A 14047-nucleotide genomic window follows, 5' to 3' on the forward strand; every position below is an offset into this window, starting at 1 on the left:
TGGAGTGATGGGAAGATGACAAAATCATGACTGTGAGATTAACCAATTATTCATCATCATCTTCTGTCTTCTACACCACTACATTTTTCCAAAGTTTAGTGTCATCTCCCAGTATATTTCCTGCTGTTTGAGTTATATAACATTACTGGTTTCAGCATTCATCCACTCTTTTCAAGTGACTTTCCTGTTTTTGCTATGTTGCTGTATTTCATCAGTTAAAACACATTTGTTCAGTTCGTATTGTTTGTCCACATTCCAGAATTGTTTCTGTTGAGTGCGTATTTTCCTTTCTTTTTCTATTCTTTCTTTTTAGAACTTTAAATTCTCATTCTTGATAGTTATTTGAACTTTTTATTTTATGGATTAATTTTGTCACAGTAAACTTTATTTTGCAATCTGACATAAATAAAGCTTCCACACGAGGCTCAAATGTCCCAGTGCAGCTTTTTTGAGAACCCTATGTATTGTTTTGAAAGTACTGACAGCAAAAAGTTCTTGACACATTTCTTTAGAAAATCCCGGACCTATGTGCTATCAATGACCTGGGAATTTCTTTATGGTGCCATACCATCTCACAGGGAAACAAAGCAATATAGTGCAAAATACTAATGCATGAAGCTTTGAGTCCTGTTGAGATGTGTCCAGATTTCACAATTTGTAAGACTATTGACATTAAAGATCAAGGATTTGTGTACAGTTACCAGTCTCATACACAGTTGATAACCAGGAAATGTTGTAAAAACACAAAACTGTTTTCATCCAGGAAACACTTAGAATTTCTTGGAATTCCAGGAATTTTTCATTGTTTTAGTTTCCAGTTACATTTTTGTAATTATGATTGGTAAGAACTGATACTCTAACAAAGAATTTTACTTTAGTTTGCTACTGCAGCAATAACACATAAAAGAGATAATGACACCAAAATAAAACTCTAAAAGCAAAGGGAATGCGCCATTTACAACTACAAAACACACTGCACACACAAACATGTACGACAGCAAAATGTGTCGGAGGCTGTAGGACAAAGACAATACAATACTTCATAACAAACTGCTTTCAATGAGTGTGATGTCACAACTGTTTATGTTTATAACAGATCATGGCAGAATATTATGAATGGCAATTTGAGAAGTGTTACTTCCAAAGTAAATTTCCTTTATGCAAGATAATTATGTTACATGTGAGAATATATGATGAATTTCTTAAATCATGGCATGTTTGACTCTCATTTAGAACTTAACATTTTGAGGACCAGGTATTAGAAAAATTTTGGGCCCAGAATACCAGCTATTTATGCCATTATTTAAAATTTTACTGGAACATTTCCATTGGATATATGTTAAAGGATAAACAGTGACAAAAAAGACCAATATTATACCTGAAAGCTTAGCTTTTCTTGTAGCTATACTGTATGTATATTAATTTAAGCCATTAACTTTTCCTATTTGTATGTTCGTATTACTTAACAGTGGTGTTGCTACTGGTTTGACTATAGCATGTATTCCATGCTCTGAATATTTACTGTTATTGGCTGGTGAGATCTCATGACATGTGCTATGATTGGCTGACAAAAGCACATCGCTCGGAGTAATTTCAATTTCAGTTGTTCAGAAGCTACTGTGCTGTATTTGTCGAAATTCGTATTTGTAACTTCGTAATATGAAAATATGGAGTGTACATGTTGCCGCATATCAAAGATCTTTTAAAACTCACTGTTTTTTGCTGGGTTTTGCTTCCTAAACTGCTGGGAAGTTCTACACCTGAGTATAAACCCTTAACATTCAAAAGATTGATGAGTTTTACAGCTCTGAGGGAAAGTTTATTGTTGCTTAAAATGGAAAAAAAAGTACTTAAACCCACGAAAAATTGTATTTCCACCTGGGAAAAAGTGTATTTTTAACCGGGAAAAATCTGGGAACTTGTTTTTCTTTGTCCACGTATACACACTGGGTAGGAAATAAGTAGGACACATTGAAGGCAAAGATAAGAACTTAATTGAAATAAAATAAACAAGAAAGAAACTATTGAAGATAAGAATTTTGCGTAGGTAAGAAAAAAAGGATGCAATATGCGTTAAGGGAAAAGGGGGAAGGGGAGGGGGGAATTTCATGAAGATAATCATAAAAAAGGACAAATTCTAAGGGAGATGGGGGATGTGGAAATAGAGAAAGGAGGAAGTAAAATAACGAGACAAGCATTGAAATATACTGTAGATGCTCAAGGAGAGGGGTGAGAGAAAAATTAAAAGGCGGGAAATGTTTTAGATATTGTGAGGAGCCAATTGTCAGTGTCTGAAAATTTAAATTCTTTAAGTTTTTACTTAGATGTGGGTAATTTCTTCATTTTTAAAACTGTTCAGTTACTGCTATTATTGTAATATGATTTCTGATGTATTTATCTTTTTTTAGGTTTAAAGTTAACCTCAGAGAAGCTTCTACTATCTGCATCTCCATTACTAAAGCCATTTTTCAATAGGTAAGTTTCCTTCGTTCCAATAGATTTTTCTATATAATAATTATGGTATTGCACAATATGTAAAAGACGGGAAAGGCACCTATTGTGGGTTGACGCATGGAGCACAGAAACACAACACAACACAAAACAGCATTCACATTACCTTTCAAGGACTAGCTCTTTTTAGCACACACACATTCACATTGGCAACCACACAAATGCCCAAATGGAGGCTCCTAGGGCCACGGCAGGTCTAATTTGAATTCTGTATTATTTTTACGGTTTTGTGAATGAATTTCATGACAACAGCGTGATATGTTGCATAGGCTGGGATCTAGGTGTTGTTGGTTCATGTTTACAAGACTAATGTTTTGTATTCAGTGTTTTTCATTTGTATAATTTCAAAATATCAAGTTTGATGCGCCACATTCAAAAACTCTTAAGTGTGTCATTTTTATGCAATAGTTTGTCAAATTATCTGGAAATGACACATCACTGACTAAAACTCTTAATGGAATGTATTCGTTTGACATCACATCTGGAGTCGTAGTTCTCTGTGCAGGGAATCGACTGTTATTTGATCACACACAATTCTCAGAGTTATGAAAAAAATTCAAAAGCCGTTTTCGGCGTTCGGTAACTTCAGTTACCAAAATTTGTGAATTGCTACCCTCAGATTTACAACATTTTTATGTGGATACATGGGAAAATGTCAGTTTTGTGACATTACGTAAAAACTGCAGATTTTGTGTTACACCTTTAAAAATTGCAGATTTTGTGTTATTCTTTGTTTTATTATTCACATGAAATTTTCCTGTCCCTACCTCTAGATATGTTCATATGATGATGATTAAAGCATTGTCTGATTTTAGATTTTTGCCATCTTTCACTGTTGCAATGTTTCTTATATATTTATAATTGTTTTGATGGAGTCCGGAAAATGATTTATGCTCATTTGGGGTGTATAAATTGCCTGTAATAAGGCTTTCAGCAACTAAACATTGTTGTCTCTTTTTTCCTCCTATACATCTACATTTATGTGATTAATCTGCATTTCACAATAAAGTGCCTGGCAGAGGATTCGGTGAACCACCTTCAAGCCGTCTCTCTACTGTTCCACTCTCAAATGGTGCGCGGGAAAAACTAGCAATTAAATTTTTCTGTGCGAGCCCTAATTTCTCTTATCGTTATGATCATTTCTTCCTATGTAGGTGGGTGCCAATAGAAGGTTTTTGCAATCGGAGTAGAAAACTGGTGACTAAAATTTCATGAGACGATCCCATCGCAATGAAAAACGCCTTTGTTTTAATGATTGCCACTGCAATTCACGTTTCATGTCTGTGGCCCTATCTCCTGATACACATCTGTCTGTCACAGTGTTGGAGTGAGCAGGTTGCGTATCTCATAAAGCTCCTGACTAATTTTGCATGGGTCACCATATTCCCTGTCCTTCATCACAGAGTAATAGGCCTATTTAAACCCAACAGCTTCAATTGTTTGTTTTGTACATTCCAGTCTCTCTTAACCAATACAATTTTTGCCCTCTAGATGTTTTCTCCCATAGAGCCATAGTGAGGAATCCTCAACGATGTGAACATGTCAAAACAACAAGAATGCCCATTAAATATTGACAAAAAAGATATGTTAAAGTACCATCCACACATCCCAACTGAAATTGTCCTCAAAGATGTGGAATAAGTCAAAAAATCTTAAGCATATTTTGATTTATAAGGTAATAAATAACAAACTTGTCACAAAAATGTAAATGTTCAATACAGTGAGGTATACATATGATAATTCTTAGACTATTGAAGCCACAAATCATCAACTAGAAAAATCATTTTACATCACTTATTTATATTGACCACATTACTGCAATGAAACTGTGCTGAAGTCTGATTTTATGTGAGACATTATTTTCCATTATTAATAATATACACTCATCAGTTGATTCTACTGAAACATTCATCAGCAGAGTAGAAGATGGACACCAACAAATCCTTTAGGCTCTTCATTAGCAGAACTTTTATTTGTAATTAACTTTTTATGGCTGTTGGCAAGTTATCGAAAATGTGTCTTCCTGAATAACGGATATCTTTCTGGACTAAAGTAAGTGACTTCAAATCTTGCAAAGATTTCTAGAACTGGTACCATGAACTGAACTGTTAAGTTGAAAAGAGATATATTATTAATGACAAATGTCATATTGAGAAGCAATAGTTAGTTTCCCATGTGCCTTGAACAAGCTTTTGCAGGTCAATCTTGTGTTCACATCACAAATAATTTGCATTAAATATTTTTGCACTTGGGGAAACTTAAGTGTGGTTTTATGAGGTACCTCAAAATATTATCTTGTCTAACATCATGGAATGAAAATAAGTGAAGAAAGCATTTTTCTGACAATATCGGCATTGTAAATAAAGATTTGTCTAGGCATTTCAGCAGGTCTGTGGTATGCTTCTCCCAGCTGAATTTATTATCAAGCTGTAATCCAAGAATTAACACTATCAGCTTCGTTTATCTGCTTGTCATACTGTAGGCATATGCTGGGGTAAACCTCTTACAAGCTCTGAACTTCATGTTGTGAGTTTTTCAAATTTCAGTGGCAAGAATTGGCTAGGAACTGTTAATCAGTGTCCATTCAAATCTAATTAACAGATCTTTCTAAAACTATACTTGATTGCTATTTGCTGCAATGTTTTTATCATCTGTAAACAAAACAAACTTGGCTTATAGCACTGTTATTTATGGAGTTTCATTGACATACACCAGAAAAAGTAAGGGTCCTAAAATTGAATCTAATGAGGCACTCCATGTAAATAGTTTCCAGTTCAGTGACGCCCGAGAGCTTAATACATGACTCCTTCATATTGACACCACTTGTTTCCTGTTGGAGAGTGTGATTTGGGGCATCTTGAATCGATTCCTGTTATGTCGTAGTATTGTAATTTACTTAAAACTGTATTGTGACTTACACAGTCAAATGTGACTGATAGGTCGCAAAATATGCCGGTAGCCTGTAATTTATTATCTAATGAACTAAGAACATAATTGCTGTATGTGTAGATGGCCTTTGCAATATTGGAACCCCATAGAAATCTAAACTTTGACTTTGAAAATATGTTATTTGTTGTCAGATGAGTAAGCAGCTGATTTTATATTACCATTTCTAAAATGTTTGAGAATGGTGCAGTTGGATAGAAATTTTTTTCATTGTCTCCTTTTCCATACAAAGGTTTAACTTCAGCCTATTTAAACCATTCAGGAAATGATCCACTGATTGGTTACACAAATAACTAAACTCAAGAACACAATCTAATTAATTTTGTTGATTTTGATCGTAAGATTTTGTTGTAGGCATATTTCTGCTTGATCAGCAAGGATCATATTCATATTACTGAGGTTACCTGCAATGACTGGCCTGATATAGTCCACGGCAGCAGCTGCTGAACCTGACAACTGCCAGGTTTAATTAACAGGATAATTTTGACATGCCCGTTTTGCAACACCGCACACATCTATTACCAATGTATCATTTACTCTTCATGCTATCTGCTCCTCTTCATCTCTGGCTTTACCAGTCTCATCCTCACTACATCGCATATTGTCTTTATTTTGTTATTTGATGTGACTATCTTTTTTCATAAAGCATTTTGCTTTGATATCTGTGTACGTCAATGACTCTTCATGAGTAACAGTGTCAAATGCCAAGTTTGTTTTATTTACAGTTGATATGAACATTGCAGTGCGTCTTGTAATGAGCTGTAGCACCCAACATAAGAGCTGTGTCTGTCTGGCAGATAGTGTTTCCTTTTTGTTGTACAAGATACATTTATTCCTTGAGTAATCTGCGACAGAGAAGTCATATGTGTTCTTTGGTCTAATCTAGATTAGTTCTGGAGGAAAACAGCTTTCAAATAAGATTAGGGCTTTACTAATAGTGTTGTATTTTTATTCATACTATGAGCGCTGTTTGCATCACTCCAGTTCATGGCTTTTGAGGAAGTTACTAAAATAATCAATGTTTGTCTTACTGTCTACACTCTTGAAATTAGATTTATTAGATTCTATATTCTGATCTGTATTAGCACAAGACAAAAAGAACTGAATGTCATAGTGTAATAGCCATCAACTAATGGTTTTTTAATATAATTTTGCTCATTAGATTTTTATACAAAAAATGTTATGGTGGTTTTTGAGCAATTAGCCACAGTAGTTGGGAAGTTTACGGTAGAAATTGAGTGATAATGTTACTAGCTCCAATAAATTCCTAATGGAAAAGTTTTGAAGAAAATCTGTTGTAATGTTAAATACATCAATAAGAGCTTCAAGGTAATTTATGAATAGATTAAAATCACGTGAAAATGCTAAATATACATTAACTTTTATGAAGGGTTTATTATGAAATTCTGCTGCCTCTGTCACATATGCTTCTATATGCAGTTCTAGGGAAAATTTATGAATGCCTTATGTTCCTACATTTATTACCATTCTTGATGAATGTGGCATCTTCTCGCTTCTCCACCACTACTCTTGGAAATGAGATGCTAACCTAAATCATGTATCACTTAACACAGCTGAACCAGTGTCCACTTAATGTTCAGGGACGCAGATTATGTCAACGGTGTTCAATATTTCTGATTCATCAGTGCAGATAATAATTCATTAATTTTACTTCATCGTCACCAAGTATTTTGATGCAATAAAGGTAGATGACTGCGATATTATTAGTGGAAATAAAATTTCTGTTGATTGCAGAAAATGTTGAACCAACCCCTCTTTGTGCTGATTCATTATGCCAGAATTATGCTTTTTGGATCTATAACTACTCGTTTTTTACCATTCATCGTAGTGCCCCCCCCCCCCCCCCTCCCCCTGTGCCTCCCACACTCCTTTACATTTTCAACTGTTAACACAGACAGTCCTTAGTCAGTCCAATGCCATAGAAGTTATTCCCCGATGTTTGAACATATATTATCCTCGCCCATCTTCTGCTTTCTGTTTATCATGTATTCCTTTCCTTTCCTCTCTGGTTGGGAGGAAGTGAGAGGGGAATAATCTCATTTCTTATCATTCCCCTTAAATTTTAGCCTCCATCTGTAACACATCACAAACTCTTTAGTTCTCATCTATTGCAGTTTCCTCACAGTCCATGGTTCGCCTGCATATAATTCCCCAGAAATACTTTCTCTGAAACATTGTTATCCATTTTCGTTGGACAAGGGCTGTAGATTCCTCGACTTGCGCCATAGGGTGGTGGGGTTTCGGGTTCCGCTGAATAGGTTAGGAGTCCGCTACACGCAGCAAGCGGCTACACGGGTAGCAGGGGTTGTGTGGCGTGGACTGGGCGTTTTTTTTAGGTTAGATGGCCTCGGGCAAGTACAGAAAGGGCAACAGCCTCAAAGGGTGCGGGGCAAAGTCAGGACATGCGGGGACCAAGCAGCAATCGGTATTGTAATTGTAAACTGTTGAAGCTGCATTGGTAAAGTACAGGAACTTCAAGCGCTGATAGAAAGCACCGAAGCTGAAATCGTTATAGGTACAGAAAGCTGGCTGAAGCCAGAGATAAATTCTGCCGAAATTTTTACAAAGGCACAGACGGTGTTTCGAAAGGATAGATTGCATGCAACTGGTGGTGGCGTGTTTGTCGCTAATTTTAGAACATGAAACTTCCTGGCAGATTAAAACTGTGTGCCCGACCGAGACTCGAACTCGGGACCTTTGCCTTTCGCGGGCAAGTGCTCTACCATCTGAGCTACCGAAGCACGACTCACGCCCGGTACTCACAGCTTTACTTCTGCCAGTACTTCATCTCCTACCTTCCAAACTTTACAGAGCTTCTGTAACTTTACAGAGCTTCTGTAAAGTTTGGAAGGTAGGAGACGAGATACTGGCAGAAGTGAATCGTGCTTCGGTAGCTCAGATGGTAGAGCACTTCCCCGCGAAAGGCAAAGGTCCCGAGTTCGAGTCTCGGTCGGGCACACAGTTTTAATCTGCCACGAAGTTTCATATCAGCGCACACTCCGCTGCAGAGTGAAAATCTCATTCTAGAAACATCCCCCAGGCTGTGGCTAAGCCATATCTCTGCAATATCCTTTCTTTCAGGAGTGCTAGTTCTGCAAGGTTCGCAGGAGAGCTTCTGTAAAGTTTGGAAGGTAGGAGACGAGGTACTGGCAGAAGTAAAGCTGTGAGTACCGGGCGTGAGTCGTGCTTCGGTAGCTGAGATGGTAGAACACTTGCCCGCGAAAGGCAAAGGTCCCGAGTTCGAGTCTCGGTCGGGCACACAGTTTTAATCTGCCAGGAAGTTTCATATCAGCGCACACTCCGCTGCAGAGTGAAAATCTCATTCTGGATTTTAGAACATGTTTTTTGCTCGTGTATCATGTCTTTTTTGGAAACCCAGAATCTACTCTGTAGGAATCAACATGGATGCCGGAAACAGCGATCGTGTGAGACCCAACTCACTTTATTTGTTCATGAGACCCAGAAAATAATTAGATACAGGCTCCCAGGTAGATGCTATTTTCCTTGACTTCCAGACGGCATTCGATACAGTTCCGCACTGTCGCCTGATAAACAAAGTAAGAGCCTACGGAATATCAGACCAGCTGTGTGGCTGGATTGAAGAGTTTTTAGCAAACAGAACACAGCATGTTGTTATCAATGGAGAGACGTCTACAGACGTTAAGGTAACCTCTGGCGTGCCACAGGGGAGTGTTATGGGACCATTGCTTTTCACAATATATATAAATGACCTAGTAGATAGTGTCGGAAGTTCCATGCGGCTTTTCGCGGATGATGCTGTAGTATACAGAGAAGTTGCAGCATTAGAAAATTGTAGCAAAATGCAGGAAGATCTGCAGCGGATAGGCACTTGGTGCAGGGAGTGGCAACTGACCCTTAACATAGACAAATGTAGTGTATTGCGAATACATAGAAAGAAGGATCCTTTATTGTATGATTACATGATAGCGGAACAAACACTGGTAAAAGTTACTTCTGTAAAATATCTGGGAGTATGCGTGCGGAAGGATTTGAAGTGGAATGATCATATAAAATTAATTGTTGATAAGGCGGGTACCAGGTTGAGATTCATTGGGAGAGTCCTTAGAAAATGTAGTCCATCAACAAAGGAGGTGGCTTACAAAACACTCGTTCGACCTATACTTGAGTATTGCTCATCAGTGTGGGATCCATACCAGATCGGGTTGACGGAGGAGATAGAGAAGATCCAAAGAAGAGCGGTGCGTTTCGTCACAGGGTTATTCGGTAACCGTGATAGTGTTAAAGAGATGTTTAGCAAACTCAGGTGGCAGACTCTGCAAGAGAGGCGCTCTGCATCGCGGTGTAGCTTGCTCGCCAGGTTTCGAGAGGGTGCGTTTCTGGATGAGGTATTGAATATATTGCTTCCCCCTACTTGTACCTCCCGGGCAGATCACGAATGTAAAATTAGAGAGATTCGAGCGCGCACGGAGGCTTTCAGACAGTCATTCTTCCTGGGAACCATACGCGACTGGAACAGAAAAGGGAGGTAATGACAGTGGCACGTGAAGTGCCCTCCGCCACACACCGTTGGGTGGCTTGCAGAGTATAAATGTAGATGTAGATGTAGGAATGCTCTCTCTGCTTGTGTGATACTTACATCATTGCTAATTTGTCATGCATTGTTTTGCACCTAAGGTAACAGAATTCCTGCACTTCGCTTACTCTCAATCCGTATTCTGCTCTTGCTAGTCTGTTCATTTCATTCAGAAGGTACTGTAATTCTTCCTCACTTTCACTAAGGATAGCAATGTTATCAGTGAATCAAATTATTATTATTATTATTATTATTATTATTATTATTATTATTATTATATCCTTTCACCCTGAATTCTTATCTAATTCCTTGTAGCGTTTCCTTCTCCTCGGGGTTCTGCCGTGAAAAATATAAAATATAAAATCTGATTGGGTTTGGAATTTTTGGTGGTTTCAGTTACGGATAAGGCGGACTTCGTATTATTGATTGAGATCGTGCTGTAATTTGACCGTGCATGGCAGACTGGGTCGGCAACACTACAAAAAGCGACTGTACGGAAATAGCATCAGAAACTAATTGAAATTTACCTTATAATCTTGTTAGATACGCAGTATTAATTACAATGTAGTCTTCGTGGCTGTCCTCCTAATTTATCTTGTAGGACGACCCGTCTTTCACTTTTCTCCGTCTGTTGAAAACTTCTTCAAGTTGTCACTGTCATGATCAATTTACAAATTTGATGATAACCACCTCGAATCACAATTGAAACAACCTCGCTTTGTAATGTAATTTTAATTTCCACCCAAAAGCACATTCAACACATCGCCGAAAAATACACGTCTTTCGTATGAAGACAAGAGAGAGAGAGAGTCATCAATTAGTTGTTAAAAACAAAAAACCTACGCAAAAGTAAAAAGACGAACAAAATTATTTATAAAAATCGGTCGCTGGCGCAGCGCTCTTCTGCGTGCACGATTGTGAGTTATATCTTTGTATTGGCGGAGGCGCGGAAGTCAAAGTACCATTACAATGCCTCCTCTACTGACACGCTCCGCAAGCGAGCGTGGCAGTATAGAAAATTTACATAGGTACATATATATGAGAAAATAAGAAATTTACATATTACAAAAAATATTTCTGAGCACAATGCTCTTTGCATATCAGTCTTTGTATACAGTCTTTTTTTGTGTATCTTCTTTAAGAGTCGTAATATTAATGTCTTTGAATTGCAGCGTATTATCATTGCTTAGCACAGCGTTTGAATTCAGTTCACATGATTCATGTTTACAATGGAATTAGTTCGAATAATGAATGTTTCTATTATATTGCTCCAATGTCTTTAAACGTAGTATCGGATTCTGAGTGTGTGTGTACTGCCTGGATCTCTTGCGTGTGACTTGAAGAAAATCCAAAGTTTGTTCAATGTTTCAACACGAAATTGTGATCTCCAGCAGTCGAATTTTGGTGGCGTCTACCGGGGTATAAATGGTCAATGAGGGCACAGGAAACACCTCACTGCCTACGACAGGTGATGAGCTTGTCTTTTACACCAACCTGAAGACCTGCCGGCTTCCACTACACCATACACTTCAAGGCATATTGACACTACGTAAATATTTCTTGACAAGTGTTCCATCACGTTGGTTTCTTCTTTGCATTTTCAGTTCCATTTATATGAATCATGTGCTACATGCACAAGTCCTTTGCAGTTCCTTAACATCTTAAAATACATTTCTTGATATAGTAAGTACATAAATATACAAATATTTACAATTAATCATTACATGAGATAGTTACATTGTTGTCATATAGTACATATACAGAATTAAATGAAAAAAATATAGTAAATTTTTACGTTACATTCAATATCATTGTGCTGACATGTGAATTACATTACATTCAGATTGAAATATACATTTTATTTATTTTATTTGTTAGCTCATTTTTTAAATTTTTTTTAATTTTTTTAATTTTTTATTTATTTTATATTTTTTTCCCATTCGTTACACTTGCAACATTTGAAGATAATTGTGGCAACTCGCTAGAATATTCAACTTAAAATTCATCTTGCCTCCTGGAATAAAATTTACATATATTTCAAGCCTCAAGACAGCCCTCTGTAGGAGGATAGGTTCATGGGATATATATATATCAAGTCAATCATGTTCCTATAAAGTTTGTGTAGCTCATCTCCTTCCTTTCATGAGTATCAAGCAATATAAATAAATGTTTTACTTAATAAATAAATAAATCTTCTTAGATAATTGCTGCTGCGTTCCATGCTTTATATCCATTCTGTATTTACCTTGTGGTACCTGTAAAATTCTATTCATAAATAAATATGTGTGTATGTCTCTCCATACTGTCAGATAATCACGAATAATATAATGTCAAATATTTCATCAACATGTATAAATTTTTCTAAGAGAGGGATGAGAGTATGAGCCGCAACAGAGGGCTGACGTTTTGTTTTCTCCTTTCTATTTAATGGTGCATTAGTTCAGTTCAGTAGATGAGCTTTAATTATGTCATTAGGTGACTGCTAAATATGTTCTCTTAAATAATTCTTCCAGTCTGAAGTGTCAAACCTACATAACTCCAAAAATTTCATTACAAGTTCCCATTAGATTAGTGTTAAAATGTTATAGATTTAAATCTTCTGGTATATTTCCAACAGTGGCTGCTGTAAATAATTCTTTCCACTACTTTCATTCTGTATTCCATGAGTACATGTGATATAGCGTTCAAATCTAGTTTCTCTCCTCTCAACATATTCTCAATTACTCATAACATTCTCACGTATCCAATATTCATTCTTCACAAAATAACATATACTTATTCCTCAGCATCATATATATATATATTTTCCTCTTATTCATCACCACTTACCTTTTACTTCAATAATAATAATAATACCCTTTTCTCATCTTATATTCCATTTACCTCTCTCCGTATTACTATTTGTCCTCTTATTAAACTAAAATTACATTCACTCATCTCATTCAGTCACTCACATCACTCGTATCAACATTACTATTATCACATGCCTCCTTAAGAAAATAATTCTGTTCAGTTCTCTGCCTCCTCTAATGTGAATATGCCTCCTCTAATGTGTATATGCCTCAATAGCAACTCCTCTAATAACCAAATATCTTATTAACTATTGGATGGTTCACATTGCTTTCTAGACTTACCTGCATTCATTAGATTGTAAGTATCTGTATAACTTAAATGTAGGCTCATCATAACTGTATATCATATTAATTATCTTCTCCTCATTTGCTAACATTTTACTGTATGTATTTTTTCAAATGTCTGTGTGGATGTAGACCTCTGGGTTTATGGGTTAATGGATATTCTAATGAATAACAGCCAGGGTGTGGAATATTTGCAATTCGGTATGGTCCAGAGTATAAGATCTGCCATTTCCTGTTTAAATGTTTCAGTTTTGTGGTTTTAGGATGTTTTCTTTGTAAAACTAACTCATCAACTTGAAATGTTTGTGCTCTCCTGACACCTCTGTCATATTTCTGCTTTCTTTCCTTAGCTTTGTCACATAATGTTGTGTAAGCTTGTCTTACCTTTTCTTCTAAACTAACATGATTTGTTGTTGCTGTAAATTTAGGTAGAGGGTCTGTCCATTCATTTATTTCTGTTTTATCCATAATTAATTCAGTTGGTGTGTATCCAGTATAAATGTGAGTTAAATTGTTCACTATTTGTTCAAATGGTGCTAGGTATTCTACCCATTTTGTGTGCTTCTCTGGTGTGTGTGTTCTCATAAACTGTCCAAATTCTCGAAATGTTCTTTCTACTTGGTTTCCTGCTGCATGAAATCTTGAAATTAAAATATGTTTAACATTCTGTTCTTCAATAAAAGTCTTCCATTTTAAACTGGTAAAATATGCTGCATTATCTGTGATCATAACTTCAGGTTTTCCTATTCTTACAAAATAATCTGTTAATAGACGTCTGGTAATAGCAGGGGTAGAAACTGAACGTAAAGCATATAATTTTAAATACTTTGTGAAAACATCTAACACAGTAAGGATGTATTTCATTCCTCCACGTGCT

General features: G+C 36.5%; 1 protein-coding gene across 2 annotated transcripts in view; it reads left to right on the forward strand.

Annotated features, from left to right (window-relative positions):
- LOC126457806 (poly(A)-specific ribonuclease PARN-like) overlaps positions 1-14047 on the forward strand; it is a 300822-nt gene that overhangs the window by 162926 nt on the left and 123849 nt on the right. For both annotated transcript variants that reach the window (XM_050094419.1, XM_050094420.1), the window contains exon 9: positions 2409-2475. In XM_050094419.1, the coding sequence (XP_049950376.1) occupies positions 2409-2475 (67 nt within the window). The remainder of the gene's footprint in view (positions 1-2408; positions 2476-14047) is intronic.

This window comes from Schistocerca serialis, chromosome 2 (genome assembly GCF_023864345.2).
Source record: "Schistocerca serialis cubense isolate TAMUIC-IGC-003099 chromosome 2, iqSchSeri2.2, whole genome shotgun sequence".
NCBI lineage: Eukaryota > Metazoa > Arthropoda > Insecta > Orthoptera > Acrididae > Schistocerca > Schistocerca serialis.